The 21,551-nt window shown below is 41.0% G+C and overlaps 2 protein-coding genes and 1 long non-coding RNA gene across 8 annotated transcripts; all 3 read right to left on the bottom strand.

Annotated features, from left to right (window-relative positions):
- Nucleotides 1–989: 989 nt before the first annotated feature.
- LOC145657665 (uncharacterized) lies at nt 990–2,835 on the bottom strand. Its single transcript, XR_014123541.1, has 3 exons — nt 2,776–2,835; nt 1,736–1,832; nt 990–1,146 (listed from the first exon to the last, which is right to left on the bottom strand). It is a non-coding gene; the product is annotated as an uncharacterized LOC145657665 (long non-coding RNA).
- Nucleotides 2,836–8,043: 5,208 nt separating this feature from the next.
- On the bottom strand, nt 8,044–14,082 carry api5 (apoptosis inhibitor 5). 2 transcript variants are annotated; one of them, XM_081712091.1, is made up of 16 exons: nt 13,969–14,082; nt 13,726–13,797; nt 13,009–13,170; nt 12,804–12,897; nt 12,104–12,169; nt 11,841–11,992; nt 11,172–11,378; nt 10,870–10,974; nt 10,522–10,611; nt 10,243–10,421; nt 10,004–10,097; nt 9,787–9,843; nt 9,611–9,699; nt 9,328–9,458; nt 9,155–9,215; nt 8,044–8,893 (listed from the first exon to the last, which is right to left on the bottom strand). In XM_081712091.1, the coding sequence occupies exons 1-16, from the start codon at nt 13,969–13,971 to the stop codon at nt 8,875–8,877; spliced, it is 1,581 nt and encodes a 526-aa protein (XP_081568217.1). In that variant the 5' UTR covers nt 13,972–14,082; the 3' UTR covers nt 8,044–8,874. The 2 variants fall into 2 exon arrangements, with proteins under 2 accessions (XP_081568217.1, XP_026874191.2); XM_027018390.3 differs by lacking the exon at nt 9,155–9,215 and having other exon boundaries at nt 13,969–14,078.
- A 1,040-nt stretch (nt 14,083–15,122) lies between these two features.
- prr5l (proline rich 5 like) lies at nt 15,123–20,944 on the bottom strand. 5 transcript variants are annotated; one of them, XM_027018391.3, is made up of 9 exons: nt 20,802–20,942; nt 18,779–18,976; nt 18,100–18,180; nt 17,824–17,872; nt 17,536–17,593; nt 17,211–17,302; nt 16,967–17,101; nt 16,358–16,478; nt 15,123–16,262 (listed from the first exon to the last, which is right to left on the bottom strand). In XM_027018391.3, exons 2-9 carry the CDS (start codon nt 18,895–18,897, stop codon nt 15,889–15,891), a joined length of 1,029 nt encoding a protein of 342 aa, XP_026874192.2. In that variant the 5' UTR covers nt 18,898–18,976; nt 20,802–20,942; the 3' UTR covers nt 15,123–15,888. The 5 variants fall into 5 exon arrangements, with proteins under 5 accessions (XP_026874192.2, XP_026874193.2, XP_081568219.1 ...); XM_027018392.3 differs by having other exon boundaries at nt 17,211–17,296; XM_081712093.1 differs by having other exon boundaries at nt 18,100–18,208; nt 18,779–20,944.
- Between the last annotated feature and the right edge of the window lie 607 nt (nt 20,945–21,551).

Raw genomic sequence — 21,551 nt, 5'->3', positions numbered from 1 at the left:
CAATTGTGTGCCGTGCCAGGTTAATGAAAATGTCAGCTAGATGTTTTTTTTATTATTATTTTTTATTTTTTATTAATCAAATGAGAGAGTAACTAATGAACATCAGTCCATGCTTGAGTTTAGCTCTGCATGCATTCGTGCATCGCCCGTCCTTGACATTAAAGCTGTTGCCATAAAATTCGTGGTTACCTATAGTCAAGTTAATGGGAAAAGGGAACTTTTAGAAGTGCGATTGTTAAGCGATGAATAGAACAACACACATTTGAACAAAGCACATTTTTGGAAGGAAAAAAGTCAAAACATTTTGTTTCAATATATTTCAAGACACGATTGTAGAGTGTTTTTTGTGCATGTGATCGCTCGACTTTTGGCCGATCATTATATTAATATTTTTTCAACTAAAAGCGGTAAAGAGACTATTTTGTAATACTAAATATTACTTTAGCTACAAACCTAAAATGTGCACTGCGGCAGCGTTAGCGTTGATCTCGCAACCAAGCTAGACTTTCTCCACTCACCACTGAAGCTAAAAATATAATGAATTCAGCTGACTCTGGGCTGGAACTCGCTCAAAGCCTCTCCTCATTTAATCTATTGTGTCTCAACGCCAATAAAAAGAGCAAACTCTATCTTGCGGTTCCAACAAACATCGGGACTTAACGTGAAATCCTAAAAGCAGACCTAGTTGAAGAATTTAATTGTAAGAACAAAATATTTGTGAGCATTATTCATCTACCCCTCTTTTGCTTCAAATAATTTTGTATTTCATGCAACAGGTCCCAGGAAAGTGTGAGGAGTCGTATTTGCACCTTAGGTTTGGAAAACTCGCAGAAGTTTGTTTACTTATATCATAAGTGAAACCTGATCATTTCTTTATTGTACCGCCAAACAGACCTCTGCCTATTCAACTTTTTTTTTTTTTTAAATTTCAAAAAGACCTTGCATAACGTCATGGTCGAGAAGTCATTCATACACTGACTACACAAACCCCGACAAGGCCTTTAATGATTTAAAACCCGTTTCCTTTGCGCGCCATCAAAGTCAGAATTCCACACTATGGACAGCACCACCACACCCTGGCCAATGGCTGCCACGTAGATGCGACTTCAGCACCATGGATAGCATTGTAGTTCAGCATGTAGAGATCTGAAAAAATAGAACAACGAAAATTTGCATCAAACTGCTAAGGAACCATCGTTTTTTAAATGTTATTATTATTATTATTATTATTATTATTATTATTATTATTATTATTATTATTATTATTTTTACATGAATTATAGTTATAGTTAAATCAAGTTCATATCCTACAAAATCTTACACTACGTGTCTTACACACCTATAGCCACAATATGTGTACAGTGTAAACTGGCAACATTGGCACTCGGACCAATCTTTTCTATCGACTGATTTCTTGGTTCTTGTGACAATCATAATGAACATCTACTTAACCAACTTTTGAAACTAGAAAGGCCTTTATATCATCACGTTACAAATGACCAACAAAGGCTTCAGAATTCCTTACTGTTCATGCTTGAAAAACCCACATGGAAAATACGTTTATTTGATCAATTTGACTTGTCTAGTCCACCTGGATGGTGCATAGAAGCTTGCAAGATATCAACACAGAACAGACACCGCCTCCTGTTTTGCTTGCTTAGGTAGACTGGCCTATGCAGCTTTCTACAGGTCACATTAAAAACATCATCCAAAATATTTGCATTGGGTTTCTCACACATGTTTCTTTTTCCTTTGTTTGTGGTCTCCCCCATCTGCTCCCTCGTTTCAGACATAGTCATTCTAGGAAACGGACACTGCTCTGGTGGTTTCAACTGGGGAGCCGAGAGAGAATCAAAACTGATGAGGGTTTGTTTGAATTTCAAGCCTAGATTAAGAATCTCCGCCCTTATAGCCCTCTCTCTCTGTTTATTTTTCCGTCTCTCCTGCCTAAATGATGTCAATGGAAGCCGAGCTATAGAGCTATTTATAGAATGCCCCCCTCCCATCAGAATCACATGATTCAGAGCCGAGGCACAATAACTACCTCAAGAGAGAAGTCTGCATGAATAGAGACGGTGAATATTTATGAACGGGCAGAATGTCACATGATGTTCCTTTTCAGTAATATGTTAAGTTTTGTGTTGGAAAATGATACAGCGACTGAAATATAGTGTTTCTGCAGTGACTTTATTTTTATTTGTTCACCCGCGTTTTATTCATTATTAATTTATTTATTGCACCATGGTTAAACTATGTGCTTAATTTTACGTTCCTCTGAGTAAAACACACACACAAAAACCCCCATAACGGAAACAGAAAATAAAATAAAAAACGAAACCCCAGTACTCTTTTCCGTGACTGGTTCCGTTTTGGATTAATGTTGTGCGACCCGTTCCTAGTATCCTAACCTGCGCTATCCATTCACATGCAGGCCTGTTACGTAACAGCTCTATGTCTTTCCTTCCTTTGAAAAAGCATACACACGGTTTGCCGGACGGCTCCGATTGAGAGTTCCGCGTACCATTTCAAGCTGCCCACAGCTTTGCATGCAAGATAAGAAACCATGAACAGTCTGATGAGCAACGCTAAGGTCTCATCTGCACCTTTGACAGAAAACAGTGGATGTTCCCATAAAAAACTAAATTTCCTTCCTTTCTTTTCAATGACCCACGCACTCTCAGAGGATATATAGCATACATCTTCTCCACGACTGAAACGTGCATCTTTATCTTACATCAAGCATGTGACATACAATAATATCATTATATATCTTACCACATGGACTACATGCGTTGAAACCATTTCTTTTTGGTTCCTGGTTGATATGTTAACACTCACTGGTTTCTATATTTAGTAAGCCTCCCAGTACCGTTACTATTCCAGGCACTGTACATGAGGGGGCGGATGCTACTCGTTCATGAAAAAGAGGATATTCTTTTCCTCGCAGTTTAAGCAATACTCATATGTCGCTTCATTTTGCAGGTTGTAACAGCAATAAGTGTCTGTCCCTTTTAACCACATTCTTCGAAATTTCAAGTATTTTCATGTTTAGAAACTAATACTCATTGCTCAGTGTAATTTAACAACAAAAAAAACAAATCAAGTACCTCAAATGACCTTTCCAAGACGCCTATTATGTGTGAAATCAAGACTGAAATAAAAGCGTGCCTAATGTTATGTACCTGAAATGTATGAAAATGTGACGATCAAACCATCACGTTTGTAATCTCTACGCGTGCCTGAGACGCCACTGCGTGATCAACACATTGATTGGCGTAATGTACTACATGGTTTCGAGGTCCCGAGGCTCTATTCTTTACTTTTATGTCTTTTAAAAGCACAGCTCCTGTGGAATGCCGAGGGTGGAATCCATTTTAGGATTCATTGATACCCTGTAGACTATCCGTCTTCAATAAGAAATCACAAACTGGCAACTCCAGTTGAGCGAGGTTAATAAACGGTGTTTTTTTTTTTAAATTTTTTTTTACAGTTCCTTTGTTAAACGGGGGATGAAATCGGATGCAATTCTAACGTTATTGTAATTCAAACAACATGTGAACGCGCGACCGTATCCATTTAGGATCACTTCGGCTTGCACGATTCTTATGATTTTCGCTTCATCGTCTCGAACGTGACAAACCGCGAGCTCTTCCTCTGACTCGTCACAATAGCGTGTTTCTGGCGAGCGTGTAAGGACGCGTGCGTAAAAGGCATCCGGTGACTGGTTTGGGAAATACCCTGTCACGAGCGCTCAAAGTAGCCGCTCAGTGGAGGTACAGCGCCATCTATAGTCGCCGCGAAAGGTTTCAGCGGTGGAGTGAAAATGAAGTATTCAAATGGTCAAAACATTCAACTGAGAACCTCTGCTAAAGGCTAGATCGTGATGGAGAAAACAGTATGGGTAGGAAAATCAAATAAGGCGACTAGAAGACAACTTCATAGAAGACACATTAAATCGTGCTCATTATTTGTGCACCCTTCCGCTGCTAATACGAAAGAGCAGATAACGGTGGAGATTTGAAAAGCTAGCCAATGCGGTGTAAGGGATGAACAAAGCATGCTGTCGAAATGTTTGCATTATCAACGAAGCAGAGGCAATGCGCGACCCGTAAAGTTGGACGGCCATCTAGTGGTTTGTCGAGCATGCCGTCTTTTAAAACGCCCGTGTCCAAATATTGTGGGTCATAGCTGGGCCACGTTCGGTTCTGCATTATGACGAACGGTGCGGGGGGGCCACATTCCTGTGCATTTTAAAGTCTGAGCATGTCACGAGCAGTTCGTGTTGTACTAATGGTTATTATTGACAGAAAGCCTGTCCATAGGCCGTATTTATTTTAAATGTAATGTTGAATGTAGCTGTTATAGTTGAGTTGTGTGCATGCTGGTTTGTTTTTATTTTATATAGTGGATTTTAGTTTCTTACTTTTTAGTTTATTAGACTGTAGTGCTGTATTTACTATCTTTGTATAGTGCATGTCATACAGTTAACCTAACCTTGTTTTCCCCATTCAGCAATGTTCTTTTGCTTGCTGTTTGGGAGTGTTTCTAAAACTGCACATTTTAATAAAGAACTGATCTTCAACAGAAATTATATTCTCTGGCCCTTCTGGCTCCAAGAAGCATGACAAGGCTCACATCTGGCACCCAGCAAGACAGAGAGAGGATGGCTGAGAGAGCACACAGATCCACCTTCTATGCTCCAATACAAGGGTGCCTGGGAACCACATTCTGCGCAGCTGCAAGTGGTTGCTTGGCCTTGTGACTAGATGGCGGTGGTCACTGCAATGCAGCTATGCTTGACACTGGAGGGAAAAGCACTACAGGTGATTGAGAATCTGCTGATGGACAAACACAACGACCTAACCCCGGTGAACAAGATCCTCCACCGATATCTCAGGCAGGCGCCGGTGAGGTAATCAGTCAGGTGGCTGCTCCGTGAGAGGCAGAGACTGAAAGGAGAGTGAATAAGCGTGCTAGCAGCAGAACTGAGCATGATGGCCCAGCCGTCATTCTGGGTGTTCGAGAAAGCGACCCAGGAAGAGCTGGCACTGGAACATGTCCTGAATGCTCTGTTGCCAGAGGAGCTGAGGTGGAACATACAGCTTGCCACACCAGCTATACCTTCTAGACAGAGAAGGCAGAACCCTTCCTTGGTGTAAACGTAGCATGGCTAACAATGCAGTGCTACGCGGTGGACAAGCTTGAGGAACCACTTGGCTGCTGGGCGAGTAGCGATAGAGCGACTGGTGTGTAGGCAGTAAAGGAGGAGGAGATTGGACCAGTCAGTGCTGTGAGCCGAGCAGGAAATGACACTGGTGGCAACGGCTCAGCTAGGAGGATCAGCGGTGGCTGAATCTGGGTTAAGTGCAGTGTGGATGTGAAACAGCTCACTACATTCATTGACAATGGCTCGTTTGTGTTGCTGCTATGACCAGGCATGCTCCCTTGTACCGTGAATGGCACACTGGAAGGCAGGGATACGATGACTGTCCAACTCAAGTCTGTCACCAGCAGACATCTGAGCTGAGTTCTGGATCATGCCCATAACGAGAGCACGCATATTCGGCTTGGGTTTCCTCATTGTGACCAGAGCCATGCTCAACCTCAAGAAGGAAATGCTGGACATGTGAAGTGGTCCCTGACACCTAGCGACAGAGAAGAGGTAGAGTCAGGGATGCCTGCCACTGTGGCCTTATTTTTCTCTGGGGGAAGCAAGAGCTCTGGAGGAGCTGAACATGCAGCATCAGAACTGGTTGATGGAGTCCTGGTGGCAGGTGCTGGAAGAACAGAACTTGTAGCACCAGTGCTGGAGGAGAGAAATGCACAGCACCAGTGCTTGATGGTGGTTCCCAGAGGACCGAGCACAGAGGAGGACATCATGTCAAGGGTGTGGCTCACTGAGGAGCTCCGCCACGATCTCGTCAAAAGCTTACGACTCTTTCCAGGATTGCTTAGCCCACACCTCAGAAAAGGACACTACCACAAGCTCCAGTCAGCATGGGAGGGTCCCTTTGTTGTGAAGGAATGCTTGGGCAAGCTGCTGTATTGGGTCTGGGTGGGCATCGGACTGTTGTAATCCATAGGGACAGGCTTGCTCTGTACCGGCCCCATGATAGAGGGACTGTGGCAAGCAAGGAGGCCTAAAGGATTGTTGATGTGCCATTGTGTTGAGGGCAGGACAGGACAGGGTATCCCACAGCACTTCTGTTGGCCAGAGGCCAGAACTTTGATTGCAGAGAAACCACAGCATTAGAGGCACCCGTGTGCTTTCAGAACATTATGAAGGCTGTGTTGGTCACCACTATGGCTGAATCTTAATAAGGGGACTGTATAGGGTCACACACTGAACCTGGGCAGGTTGGAGAACAAAGAGGAGCACAGCAAGGACCCCCAGAATGCTGTGTCTCGCTCCTTGGGTTGTACTTAATTTAAATTTAATGATTAATAGTTGTTTTTGGTTTATGAAGGTGTAGCATTTATCATTTTCAACCCATACAATCACCACATTTTCCCCCGTTAAGTTCCTTTCCTGCTTGTTTGGTGCTTATGAGGCTTTTTAACACTTCACATTTCAATAAAGAGCTGAGCTTGAGCACAAATGGCATGGGCTGGCTCTTCCGCGTCGCTGCTACAGGATGTTAAAGCAATACACCAGTTACAATTGAATTTTCACCAATCATTAAATATTTTCTGAAAACTGTCACAAAAGCTTTAAAAGTGGCCCATGGTCAGTGGGCCAGTTCACATCCGATGTTCCAAGATTACACAATAAAAAAAAAAATAAAATAAATATATATATATATATATTTCATGCAACATTTGCATGGTCAAGGTTTTGTACTTATAAAACTCATAAAAGACCTCATGCATCTTATATGGCAAAACCACTGTCCAAATTTGAAAAGTTTAGGCTGTAAAACTTCAGTCACTTGAGTTGCAAAGACATCTTCAAGAGCTAAAACATTAAGGAAGAACACCTAAATGAGTGTCAAAGCTGTGGCTAAGGGTTAGTAAAGTCTAGCAAACAGTTATATTTTTAAATAGTAGGTGCGCGGAACCTCATGAACCAAACTTCTACCTCACACAGTTACCTCCAGCATGCTGTAGAATCTCCACAAAGGGAGCAATAGGCACTTCAATACAGTTGCTGTACATGAGCAGCACATGTGCGTCCTTGTTCACACACTTGCCTTTCAGGTGCAATACATTATGCGCACCTAACAATATGAGTTGAAATAGCCACATTCGTCATTTGGGAGAATAATTTACAGAAATTAAAAAAATATTAAATCATTATCTAGTCTTGGACAGAACTAGGTTATTACTTTATGTACTCAAACCATTTTCCCATTTCTACATTAAACCTAAGATGAGACTATTAAATGTCCAAGAGTACACCATCATTGGTAACGTATTTAGCACAAAATTAGGCTCAATTCATGTCGCTGAAACCAGCCAAATTAGCTGAACCAAGCAGAAATAAACCGCACTGCTGAGCTTCCAGGACTGGACTTTGATGCCCCCGGGCCCCAAGTACCTTACCTCAGCTTTAGTTAGCGTTCGTGATTAGACACACTAGGTCATAATAAGTCATAAGAAAACATTGGAAAAACTTAAGAAAAAAATTGAGGTGCATGAAATTTGGACTAGGACGATGATTAACAAGTTTATATTCAGTAAAAAGGGATAGCTGCCTTTTAATCATCCTGATGCAGATTAATAGAGAAAAGAGCCCATGACAAAATACATTTCTTTAAAATAACCCAGTCAAGGGCACTCGTGCTAGGCGTCTCAAAAATATTTTGTGAACCACTGAATTTTAAGAATCTCCATTTTGCATGTTACTCATTAGCTTTTCACAGGAAAAATGTTTAGCAAATCATGGATTATGACTAGGCGAAATTTCAAAGATATTGGGCACTTTAACAATGGAAGGCCAGTTAAACTCATGTACACACAACAATAATACCTAAAGGCAATACAGAACCAGATTAGATCATTTCAGATTACTTTTAGTTAATCAGAATGAAAACTAGTAATACAGCAATTTGATTTTTTTTTAATCCAAACACTTAAATAACTTTTCAAAGTCTCGTAAATATGCATGCAAGAAAAACAAACAAACGAAAAACCCCCACACACCCAAAGATCATGAAAAAGTTGTCTAAAAATGTAAGAATTTAGTGATTGCAATTTCCATTATATAATGGACTCAAGACGCTAATCATCTATGAGGACAATGTCATCAAGTATTACATTGCTAAAAATAATTTTTTCACATACTTACCAAAAATGAAGCAAAGCCCAGATCAGGGCATGAAAGCAGATCTAGTACAAACTTAAATATCTCTTCCAAAAATTACCAAACACTGACAGCAAAAAATTTAGACTAGAACTAGTTTATAATAAAATGCAGAAGGAAAACATAATTGTATCTTACAAAGTCATGTGAGGACAATTTATCCAACAAAAGCGCTGAAAAACTATAAGGTTAAAAAAAGTACAAAGGATGTGTCACCATACAAAAACAATCCAAAATTACACCTCTGCAGTGTCTGCTCCATAAAAGGGCCCAGAGAAGAGGGAGGAGAAAAAAAGATTTACTGGGGGAGGATAATGTTGCAGAATTCCCACAACTACATACTGAAGAGACAGGAACAAACTTGAGGAGCAGAGTCATGGATGCGTAGAGCACACTAAATGGTAAAAGTGTGAAAATGAACAGGTCTGATGCTTTCTGAATAGTGAATGTGTAGATGCATGGCAGTCCTGCAGGTGTTTACAGATGTCTAGAAAATGTATTGAGTGCCCATTCAGTAGATCCGCCCTCGACTTCTGTTTCCTCTTCCGCCAAAGCCGCGGGTACGGCCGCCTCTAAACCCACCTCTTTGCTCTGCAAAGACATAGGCAATTTTTTAAATTGCCCAGTGAGTTGGGCATGAAGAGCACAGACCACATATGGACCATGGTACATGCAGCCTGCATAGGACCATCTCATGTCTGGCATCACCAGTACATTTGCCAAAACCAGAGCATTAATCATCTTTGCAGTCACACAAATTTGACTATATGACAGCAGTACACTGCTTTTGACTGGTACATGCTTAACCGCACTGCAGTGGCGAAACATTTATAAAGTTTGAAGTGCATTTACTTTGAAAGAAGAGGACGTTTACGGACCAGTTGGTAATTGACAGGGGAAGGTCTTCTGCCAACTTAAGCATAGCAAAATGCTATTAAGATTTACTGCCACTTTCCTTTGTATGGTGCATCCATCCCATTACTCTCACCACTGTAAAACTGTATTGTTCAGTTAATCAGTCTCACCATAGGAGAAGTTGCCAATGGTGGCACTGTATTTCCCACTGGGAGGGTTGTATATTTGCCGTGCATCCCTCCTTGGCAATGGAGAAACCTTTTTTCCTGTTGGCATGTCCTCTCCTGATGGGCGTTTCTGTCTGCAGGACATAGAAGACAGGTTTCACTAACCAAAAAGAAACATGACGGCCAAGAGCTGAAGAACTATTAAAAAAAAAAAAGGGGCGGGGGTCAAACAAAGACCAAAAGTTTAATTTTGTAATGTCTTTCTAGAGGGGGATGAAGGGCTTACCCCAGAACAACTGGTGCTTCTGTCTTCTGCACTGGTTTCCAGGACAGGGTTACAGAGCTTTTGTAGGACGGAGGGTTGTGGAAGAGATCCTAAACAAACAACCAAAACAGCAAAGTTAACAAGAGTAGCAGAGGTTTCCTTGTTCTCAATAATAATGTGACCATTTCAAATGTTACCTTAATAAGGACATTGATGTTGTTGGTGATTTTCAAAGCCACAACTTTGATTTTATTCTAAGAAAAAAACAAAACATCTATAAATGCCATCACCAGTGTTGGTGTAAAAGATACAAATACACATATTGCAAGACATGCATCAACATGTGACAAGACTGTATTATAAATCAGCGTACGGACAAGTGAAAGTTTGACCTGAATAACCACACAGCCATACCTCCTCAGTCTTTAGTGCATCACCAGTTTTGCCTTGCAATGCCACGCGGAGTTGCCGGATGTACACTTGCAGCCCTCGTGCGAAGTACTGTAGCCTACAGATTTAACGACATGAGCATGATTACAAACCATATGGGAACTATTCTTCCAAACCAGGTACTGGGATTTTAAAAGGTCCCTTGGTAGATTTAATTACTGATATTTGGGCACAGACCGACACACACACACACACACACACACCTAATCTTGAAGTCCTTTAATCTTTCAGCATTGATCTTGTCAATAAGGAAGTCTGGTAACTTTTTGCCAAGTTGGTGGAAGCTGAAGAGTAGGCACTCCACATAGCTAAACTGGAGCTTGGGTTCCTCACTCACAGCATTCTCACCATTTTCTTCTTCAGGAGGCAGCGGCATGAACTCCTTAAGGACATAGAATCACACACACACACCCCTCATTTTCATAACAAGTATTTAAAATGTACACATCACACTCTTAACTGCTGACGTTCTCAGTTTTTACCAGCAGTTTCTCAAACAGCATCATGAGGTTGGCTTCAAGTTTGTCCATGTCACCACAGAATGGGCTCATCTCAGCCAACAACTTGAGGACCTGAAAGGAGAATGAGTGTCAGCCTGTCACCGGACGACAAAATTAACCACTCATAGATAATAGATTCTAATATTCTGGAGCCATTTACTCATTCTATCTAAACAACAAAGCACTTTTTAAAGTTGCTCTGAATAAGAGCGTCTGTTAAATGCCATAAATGTAATAGGCAGACATGAAAACTAAACTTAAAATCAGTCAGTTTGTACTGAATTTCTCAGAGTTGAAGAATCCCTTATTCAGAGACCCAAAGTCACTTACTTCAAGCTGGATATCCAGTTGTGCCACAGGACAGGTGAGCATGCTGAGGTTGGGTAGGACATGTTCACAGAAGTATGTCACAAATCGAGTGGAATGCACATTTTTCTGTGGAAGGGGAGGAAAAAAACAAAAAACAAAACAAAAACAAAAAAAAGCAAAACACCACAAAACCTTTTAAGCACATGTTCTTAACGCTCCCTATCTGCTTTATATAGCAGTCACAGTGAGACAGATGAAAGAAAAATGTGGAGGGCAAATGAGATTTTGCACTTATGAGAAATGATATCCCAGGCCAAACCCACCGAGAAGAGAGGCAGTGCTTGACGTGTGCACTGCAGCAGGCGATCCACACCGTCAGTGTCGGTCGGGTTCAGTGCCTGCTCCAGGAAGGCCTGTTCCACCACTAGCTCCACAAGCTGCTGACGTCCGCTCACTGTCTGCAGGCACTTCAGGCCTGACAGCACACGCATCAGCAGCACAAACTCCTCTCCCGTCACGTCCTCCAGTACCTACACCACAACACAGTACAAGAGCAGCCAAACTCTTGAGACCTTTCGTAGAACAGTGTTAGGTCTGTTGTGCAGGGTTAATTACATTTTAGTTTAAGCTGTCTTATCACAACTGAAGTATGAGAATCAAACAACTTTACAGATGCCTGCTGGAAGCTTATGCATGGAGTAAAGGGCTACAGGTTGAGAGAACCTGCTTAGGCAGCTGTAAAGATGTTTATTTGAACCTGGAGAGACACTCATGCATGGTTTCACACCTGATTCAACCTATGAAACATTTAATTAACTCAAGATGACTGCCAAAAAACTGGAATCCCAACTGGTGGACCTCCCAACCTATTCAGGCCAAACAACCTTGAACTGCCTTGTATATATACACACACACTATGCTATAAAATAACCTGCCCTATTACCTTTCACAAAGATCAGCCAGTCACCCACAATTAAGGTCTAGTTAATTACCTTTTTTGTCTCTATGAAGATGTAATCCTCTACCTCCTTGGTCATGGTTTCATCTGGCATGGTTTTCATCTTGGTGGAGAGGAATTTTATTGCCCGTTCTCTTACCACGTCCTCTCCTTGCAGAATCTGACTAAACAGACCTCCAAGAGTCCCTTAGAAAGAATGATTATGGCACAGTTGGTAGATGGATGGAGTAATTATGGCTATTTCACAACATTTAACTATAAATATTCACAAGTTGGACTGAAACTGAGACATATTACCTCTAGAATCAATTTTGAATATGGAGATTAATGCACCGTTTACTTGGTTGAATTCTGCAGAGTCATCTGAACAGGGGGAGAAAACACTTTTTGCATAAAAACAATAACAGCATGTATCGTATATGATGCCCTCAACAAGATTACTACTTTCATTCGATGCCACTGCCTTCAACAAAGCTAAACTTCACTGACTTTCACATCACCACTCAAAACGAGTAAAAAAAAAAAATCAGGATAAATTAAACATAAAAAAAAAAGGATTAGCAGGTAATTAGAGCAAACTTCAAAGAGACGTAATTGCTGTCTAAACAATGGTTTAATTGGCATTCAGACAAAGGTGTGCATACACATACTTTAAACCAAGTTTATAACTTAACTAAACTTGTACATGCATAGGTGGAGGGGGGTAAAAGTAGACATTTGCTGATCACATAGGCTACTGCCCATCTGTTGACATGCGCAGACTAAATAGATACCCATTTGTCTGTAACTCATGGTATGTGAATGCATAAAAACATTTCATGACTAAGTTGACCCGAGTCTTTAGGACCAAAATATGAAAAATTTGTGACAGTTTTTCTTATTAATAATTTTGATGAGAAATAAAAACATTTATTAAATATATTACTAGTTTAATAAATAGCTGAAAATGAAATTCTAAATCACCAAGTTCTAATTCCTCTGTGCTTTTGTACAATACCTGTTTGCAGTAGTTGTGTGAGGATGTCTGCTACTCTGGGTAAATTCTCCCCAGCAGCAAAGCGTGGGAGCTCTTTGATGGCCTGTCTGCGGATCTACATAGTACATTTATACAAAACACACAGCAATTATGCAACAATTAGTGATTGTAGGCCTTTTAGTAAACTTGGGTCACAGAAATATGAATTCAGGCAACAAGTTCTTACAGATACATCTTCATCTTCACACAAATCCAACTGTGCATTAATTGCAGCGTCTGCCATCTCTGGAAAACTGCTGAAGAACTTTGGAATGAACTGTGCAGCCAATCTCTTCTCCTTTGGACCTCCCTTCACACCATCCAGAATAACCTGGTAGGCATCTTTATGCTGCAAAAAAACCCCAAAACAAAACATGAAAGTAATTAAGATTACGATCAGCAAGTAAAACGCATTTTTCCTTCTTGTACTATATTTTTATGCTTTACGATGAGATTACAATATCTAGCTAGCGTCAACACGGTACACACAACGTACTACATATACATCCACTAACTACTACTTAAAAATAGAAACGTCAAAAACAATTATATTAATTAGATTTAAATGAAGCATCACTTCCATAATAAGACTTTGTAAAACATCATCAAACAATCGTGACTTGCGGATATAAAATGCTACAACCGGCTAACTCAATGCCTGTGCGACCGTGATGACTGTCTAGCTCGTCAGAGGAGCGCTAACGGACGTTACCTTAGCTGCTAACGCTAACAGTCGTAGGCCTCGACTAGCTCGGCTAACGACCCGACGACTTTTTGCAAGCCGCGATAGCCAATTGATTACTTAACCTAACCATTTGATTCATTAACAGTACCTGAAAGAAGTACACTCCCTTCGCGAAAATCCGTTTCCTTCGGCTGAGCGACACAGACAAGTAAAACCCACCTTGCTAAGATCCTCCTTGGCGTCTGCAAGGATCCCGTAGTTTCGATAGAGCTCTTCAACCGTAGCGGCCATCTGTGTGAAAATATCCACAGGGAGATTAAAATAAACACCTAGTATTTCCTCTCAAACACCTCCCCTTCAACGCCAAATGAACCTAAATCTCCTAAAAATAGCACACCATTAAAACATTTTTAAAATAAATAAATAAATATATCAGGGGGGACACTTCGATGAGCGCGTTACCATCGCTTATAGGCCAGCTCGTTTCTGACGGTCATGCGCGGGGAGACTTTCTTCCCAGTGTTGTGTTCACGCTACTTTCCACACTGTTATTTGTAGCTACAGCGCCCTCAACTGGAATGGAGTGCGACACAGGCGCTCGTTCGTAATGCGCCTCCTAGTGAAGACAGGAGATAAACCTGGGCAAGAAATTGTGATGCGTTTTGTGAGGAATTAGTTATTTCAAATGAATAAGAAGTACACAAACACGAGAAAAGATAGACTATCAGGCCTACTGTAACCGTTTGACTAAAGCAGGTGAAAAATAGATCAATCAGTCTTTTTCACTAAGAGCACTCTCTGCCCTAGCCTACCATGGTCACGGAAAGGGCAAAACGTTTGTAATCCACTTGTATCGTGTAATGCGTGGGGCGTATAAACTCAGCACTAATATGGTGTGTCTCCTGCTAGTTCTTGTTTAGCAGAATATAAGCATTCCAATCCATATCCTTATGACGTCTGAGAGGCTTGGTACTTACAGCCCAGGGCCTATAGTTTCTTGAGATATAAGATAAGTAGTAACTTATTTTATCCCAACATAATACTATAAATTAATTCATACATTCACATAATTGGTTTCTAAAAATGTAACAGTTTAGGTTACACCAGAAACATTGGGAGTACATATATTTTAATTTCAAGAAAATTCAATTAAATATTCAACACTTCAGAAATCTCCCCCCCGCCCACAAACTGCTCTAAAAATCTAGTTTTAAATATGAACACTATATTACTATTATTATGGTAATAGTAAAATATTTGAGCTTGATCATCACTACATAACTATTTTCACATTCAGTGTGTAGTACACTGGAGTAAAAATTGCACTACCACCCCAGCCATGGGCTTAAAGGCACTGAGCATCAACCTGTCACCTCAAGCGGGTCAGATTCTCACACTGCTACACAAAAGGTTTCCCCTGCAGGGGATCAGTATTCAAATAAGGCCACTAAGGCTCCTTAATGCTGAATCTATTCTAGGAACACAACATTTAACATGGTTTATTTGTACTTTTAAAAGGAGAAAAAAAAAAAAAACCCCCAAAAAAACCCCACTTGTGAATGCCCTGTTAACACGATTACATAGGCTAACACGGAATGACTAAGCAACCCAGAAGATTACAGAATAACCCAATTACTTTATTACTACAAAATTATACAGTGATGTAAACATTACTAAACACAGTTCTAGCAAGAAACATTTAGACTACTGCTATATCAAATATGAAAATGTTTGAAATAAAACGAGTCTGAGGGCTCCCAGGTCTGTAGGTCAATATACGAAAGTCCACCATCAAAATTATCTAGAGAATAAAAAGGCTCAGCTCATATAGGAGGGTAAATCAGTGCACTCGAGTCCTTTACTCCATGAAGTTGAAAGCTGAGTGAGAGTTTAGCTAACACACTATTGCCCATGTTAGCTCAGCAGGACAAATTCCACACAGCTTTGCCATTTTCTCAGTGGAAAAAGAGCATGCCCCTTAGTGCACAGTACAGAAGACACCTAAGCTTATTATGAATTCCATTCCATCTTTAGAGCATCCTGTCCGTCATACACTGAATGTTCCACTGAACAAGCCACTGTGATGAAGTAAAAAGTGGCTGTTCATGTATGCAGGTGTTTTACAAGAGGAATCATGGAAGGAAGTTGTAAGTAGATGTTGCTTTTGGATGGAGATGAAAGCTGCTCTGCACATGTTTAGTCCACTTTTTCAGTATAATTGATAAAAGTTATTAATTGTGCCAATTTATGTCCAAAAAGTAGTACACTTAAAAATACCCATACAATCCACTTATTCACAAAGTTAATTGAGTGTAACTCCACTGGACACTTCTCTGGGCAAGTGGGTCATTCTGGGAGGACTCCTGTGCCCTCCAGGACACACTAGCTGGTCAGTTCACAGGTCATCTCAGCAGTGCTCTGGTGTCTCAGGGATCCTGATGGAGCGGTCGGCGTGTCCAGGATGGTGACTGGTTCACTGCAGCAAGGCCTGGGAGACCCACCTTTCCCTGCCTTAGTTGCCCGGACAGCGCTGGCATCGCCTGGGTGCATCCTGCTCATGACGGAGAGGAGCTGGATGTCTGAGTGGGCGTTGGCGACCGTGTGACGACGTACGCCCCCAGTCCTCTCCAGATAGGCCTCACCCTCATGCTCGACAAGAGGTGCCAGCGGCGGTTCTTGAGCAAAGTGTGTGACCGTGATTTCTGGCTGGCCAAAGTGTGGAATGGTTGCCAATTTGGACTGCTCCAGCTGACATTCTAGTGTGACAGTTAAAAGAACAGGGCACATTTAGCAAGAACATGCCATCTTGTCATGGGCATGGCAAGTCTGATTGTGCAAAGTGAAGGGTCACCTGAAAATGAATCCATTTGGCTCACAGAGAGGTAGTTACTCAGGTAGGGCGAGATAACCATATCCACTAGGCTCTCGAGAAGGTAGTATTCTTTACTAGGCCCACCAGGTTCATGAATCCCCTGTGTTTAGACACACACACACACAAACACAAAAGAATCCAGGCCTTCCTTAGGTTTATGTTCCAGATCTCTGAAAGGTGATAAAAGGTGGCACTGAAAGCACAGTCAAAAGTTTTCATGTGTCCATGTGTGAGGAACTATTAAAGGATGACTGGGTCACGTCAACATGCCTGTGGCATCTGTAAGAATATATTTTTCAAAAGGTCTGGTCCACCTGAGACTTTCACAAAGTCACTTGAAAGAACTGTATCTTTATGACAGTGACCTGATTAATGCCAGCCACTTACATGCAACACTTAATTGTAGACCTTTCAAATAGCATTGCTGTTATTTGTTGTAATTCTTTACTTCAGCATTTTGTGTTTTTAAACCACATTTCTCCTAAAAAAAGTATCAGAGAAACATTCTGCTACTTTCATCTTCTGAAGAGAAGTGAAATATTCATCAGTCTTGGAGTGAATTCAGGTCAAGCAAACTGAAATCCTTACTTGTAATATGAGCAGCATCTGTATTATGGCAGGGGGGTAAGAGGCAGTATGCAGCATATTCTTCAGAGGAAGCTTCAGCAAGACTAGGTTCCTAAAACCCAGCAGAGCCATTTGCCTTACAGTCAGTTCCTGGCCCTGCATGCACAGGCGTGCGCACATACACACAAACACATAAAACAATAGCCCATATTGTCTGTAGACTCTGCACAGGTTAACCACATATTAGACAACAAAGCTCACTTACCTGTACAGGGTAGAATATGGCTTGAAGTGTTGGCAGGATTTCAGTGAAAAATGCTACCCACACCTCAGATAGAGCCTGGAGCCAGTCTGTATCTGGCCAGAAGAAAAAAAAAACAAAAAAACAAAAACAGAAGGGTAGATTCTCAGCTTGTATTACATACTTCCACACAACAAACTGCTTAAACTTGAGCATGTATGGCCCTAATGTATATGCAAAATTCTCTTTTGATTTATATTATCTTAGAATACACATAGAGTCTGTTGCCACCTATATAGAAAGAGCACTACAAACATATGCTTAGCAAATGTGCAAATTCAGCACTCACATTCATGAAGCTGAATTTTTTCCAATACATGTACCAGGCCTTTGTTCAAGAGCTGATCCTATGTAAAATTAGTGAAATAATGAAATAATTGGTGAAATAATGCTTTAATAATGTTAAAGAATACTGTTGTAAACAAAATCGTAATGCCAAATAATTTGTCATTTTTTCAATGATCACCAATGCTGGTTTGCAGTATATTAAAATCGCTAGATATTCGTATTGTTTGAGACAAGCAGACAAACTGAGTTGTTTTCTTATGCTGTTCTTTTTTTCAGCTGTCACTTTCACCTGAAAGTACTCAGGCATGAAGGATCCCAGTTCTGTCCTTTGAAGCCACCTGAGAACACACAGATACGGTGTGAGGTATGAGCTCACATAATAGGGTACCCTCAGTGTATATTATCAACAGAAGGATCTTGGCGCTTTGGGGGAAAGTGGTTCTGATTCCAGAGAAAATGGCCAGAATGCAGGGTCCAAACCCTGTCGTTCTAGCCTGAACCTGAAGTGAAGTACAGGTGCTAATGCAGGGCTGCATTATGGTCAGCCTGCACATTTTTTCCCCACCTGATGCTTTCATTCAGACTGTGCAGCTCATTGGTCTGGAGCCCTCCTCCTTGGAAGACTTTGATGACAGCAATTTGGACACTGGAAAGCACATCATGTGAATCAGCCTCTAAAAAAAGTAAGCAAACTACGTGTGCTTCCATTTTGTTAATATGGAAATTCCAGGGCAAAATAAGCAGTCAAATTTGCAGAGTTATACATAGGTAACTTCCTCAAGACGGTCCCTGATTAAGTAATTGTGATGAAATATACGCTCTGTGGTTTGCATTAAATGTGGATATATACATTTCCGTTTCAAAATCGGAAACCTCGTCACCATATCCTCTATAGCTCTAAATCCCCCACATTTGAATAACATCCTGGAGCAAGTTTCCTGAGAGTGGAGCAGCAGCAGTACAAGCACACAGGGAAAATCCTCTGAACTATTTTCTCCTGGATCGCTTGTATTTTTCCACATGCACGGACAGGGATATAGTCCTTTATCAGTTCCAAAGCTAGTTGTTGCTCTTCCATCGATCAAGTAAGTGTCCTGCAATTTGTTTGTTTTTTTTAAAGAATTTTTACCAACAGCACTGAAAAGGTGACATTACTATTTAACTCAAGATCTCTTCCACAAAAACAGCCGGTTCACTTCAGCTGGTATAAACACATTTGTATGTGTGAAAAAGCTAACGCCCACCTGTTCCAGACACTAGCATTGGAAAGCTGCAGTGCTGGTGAGCTGGCATGAAAGCGCGCCAGGTCTGACAGCACTGGTGAGCTCATGAAACGCGGCCTGGGCCGCCGATACGACCCCATCGTGCAGCTGGAGTAAAGGTCGCCAGGCAACAGGAGAATTCTACAGCTGGAGTAAAGGTCGCCAGGCAACAGGAGAATTCTAAAGGGGATGAAAGAATCTAAACAGTCAAATCACTACCAGAAAAGACTTTCAAATATGTTCCAAACTGGACTACTTGGAGAGAAATATGGACATTTCAAGATGTGTACATTTCAAGAAACTACCAAAAAAGAGTGTTGTTTACAAAGCATGTTGCCTGTGGTGACTCAAAAAGACAGTTGTGTGTCACAGTGAAAGCCACAGAGAGCTCCGATGCAACAGAGCTCACTTCCTTTGGTCTACAGTCTTCAAACTTCCTGTGTAACCAGTACACAACTTTGTACCCTAGTGATATAGAACCATGTGCACAATATAACTATACATTTACTGAAGTCTGTGGGATAGATCAACCATGTGCACAATAAAACTATACATTTACTGAAGTCTGTGGAATAGATCTTAGCAAACAACAAATAAATCTTAGCAGAAAAAAGTTCTGCTGATAGCATCTATTAATGATGCAACTAGTGCCTAGGAAGATGACAGCAGCTGCCTCTGCCTCGCTTTCTTTCCCTCCAACCCCCCTTTCCAACACAAGCATGCATAGTCAATGAATGTTCTGTAGATTTCTGACTCAGGCTACACAGCTCACACATAAGCAGGCTGTGCCCCTCCCTGCCACATTGCAGCTCGGTCCCACACACATCTGATACCACAGTCTGCATCCCAACATAAAGGTTTATAACACTGTCACACTTCTATCAGAAATAATCACCTGCCTTCTTAAGACACACTCAGTCTAATAAAAGTAAGCATTCCGGAACACCTGAATTTTGGCGTGAGTCATCGGAAGACAGTAATATTGGTTTTTATTTGACCTTTCCAGACCTTTCCAAAACAATTTCAGAGAGGGCAATTGCCTTGACTGTTGATTTTAGGCCTAATACACCAAGTTCTGATTAAGTGTACTTTATTGAAGGCAGAATAACATGACTTAAAAATGTTATTTAGTCTTGGAGGCCATCTGTTTAATATGGGTATATAAGTCTGGCAAGATGAGCATCAGTGCCTACTCCCACTGGGGTTGATTAATGAGCAGCATTCTGGCTCTATAGATTCTTGGGACCCACTTTAATCATGGCTTCGTCTTTGCAAACACATTTCTAAGATATATTCCAACCTTGCTTTGTTTAGATCTGAACCTTTGTGTCGAGGACCTTACAGAGCTTAAAGAATCTGTTTATAGCAGCTGCTATCCTGTGATAGTGCAGAGCACTGTCTTTGGGAAACGACTCAAGAGTGTTAAGTTAGCTAATGCAATTACGCTCGCAGGACCTGAGGAGCGGATTGACTTTACATGAGCATTAAACAGTTTGGTGGAGTTGGCAAAATATTTTTTTCTTATTACATTAAGGTAGGATTCAAACTCTCGCGACGTAGTTTATTCTAGTAATACCTAATACTACAGTAAACAAACGCATGGAAATACACTAGTCAGGTAGAAATACATTTTAACACATAACCGCACTTTTACATGCCGAAACAAAGTTCAGAGCGCGCACGAGCCTTAAGCATAGTATTAAGAGCTCCACGAGCTTGCAGCCTAAACATTGTAAGGCGACGAAATAATGGCTCCCAATAATAACAAATCAAGTCAGTTTTCTATTGAAAAACGGCAGTGTGTAGTTGAGGGAACAACAAAAATCTTACAAAAACATCCCAGGTTGACGTAATGCTATTATCTTATTGTCTTACTATTAGCTCATATTTATGCACTACTTATTTTCACCGGAATAAAGGAACCTTGCATGGACACTTCGTCTCGGACAGCACGCCTGGACAAGCGAGGTGTCGCGAGGATAGTGTGCTTGCAAACATCACTTACCGATCCCTCCGATTCCGGCTCTTCTTCGCAAGCGTAGATAAAGTTGGTTCAGGGCATTTATCACACACGCCTTCCTTAGCTCATGTCTAACATTTGGAATGTTTTCAAGCAAAGAAGGCCAATTACAGCAGCAACCGTTGAAAGGATACTGGAGTATATATAAAGAACGCCAAAGAGGTGAGATGAGATTTGAATTCCCCGACGTGAAAACCTGCGACCGTGAGACCGTATTGTGGGCGGTTCTGGGGAGGAGTTTGTGCAACGCTGGTTTAGTTCGTTCACAAGCAACAAGTGGGACTTTTCATGACGTACGCGCGTTAGACGTGTGTGTTTGCTGTTGTAATTAACATACCGCATTTTTATTATCTAGACACTTAAATATATATATTTTAATTGGTCAAAATTCATACCACATTAGTTTTCATTGCCATCTCAATCCGCACAGTTAAGTCAAAACAGTTATTTCAAGCAGTTTGGATTAGCTGTAGATAAAGTTAAATGACAGGCAAAAGAAAGCGACGTCTTGTCCTACTTAGGTTTGGAATAAAACGCTTTCTGTTTTGTCGCGCTTTCTGGATTATTAAGGATTAGGGAATATTAATTTAAAGTACCTTACATTACAGTAGTAGTTAAAAATATTGTTGCATATACCTTTTGCAGTCAGTCACTCTAGTTACCATAGTATACTTCTTTCTCCTTAATTGCTACTTTCTACTAGAGTTATTCATTCTTTCTAATTTGGTAAAGGTA

The sequence above is a fragment of the Electrophorus electricus genome, chromosome 4, assembly GCF_041902795.1.
Source record: "Electrophorus electricus isolate QZ-2024a chromosome 4, ASM4190279v1, whole genome shotgun sequence".
In the NCBI taxonomy this organism is placed as follows: Eukaryota; Metazoa; Chordata; class Actinopteri; order Gymnotiformes; family Gymnotidae; genus Electrophorus; species Electrophorus electricus.
The sequence above is the reverse complement of the archived record's forward strand: the minus strand, read 5'-3'. Positions and strand labels throughout refer to the sequence as shown.

What these genes read in the sequence shown, in the direction of transcription:
- api5 (XM_081712091.1), bottom strand. An exon ending in TCTTCATAGAGACAAAAAAG is followed by an intron (nt 11,379 to 11,840) that starts GTAATTAACTAG and finishes GTTGTGGTGTAG; the next exon opens with GTACTGGAGGACGTGACGGG. An exon ending in CATTGGCAACTTCTCCTATG is followed by an intron (nt 9,216 to 9,327) that starts GTGAGACTGATT and finishes GCTATGCTTAAG; the next exon opens with TTGGCAGAAGACCTTCCCCT.
- prr5l (XM_035522057.2), bottom strand. Translation starts at nt 18,897, where the DNA reads ATGGGGTCGTATCGGCGGCCCAGGCCGCGTTTCATGAGCTCACCAGTG. An exon ending in AATGCTAGTGTCTGGAACAG is followed by an intron (nt 18,181 to 18,778) that starts GTGGGCGTTAGC and finishes TGTGCTTTCCAG; the next exon opens with TGTCCAAATTGCTGTCATCA. An exon ending in AGATGCTGCTCATATTACAA is followed by an intron (nt 16,479 to 16,966) that starts GTAAGGATTTCA and finishes GTCTAAACACAG; the next exon opens with GGGATTCATGAACCTGGTGG.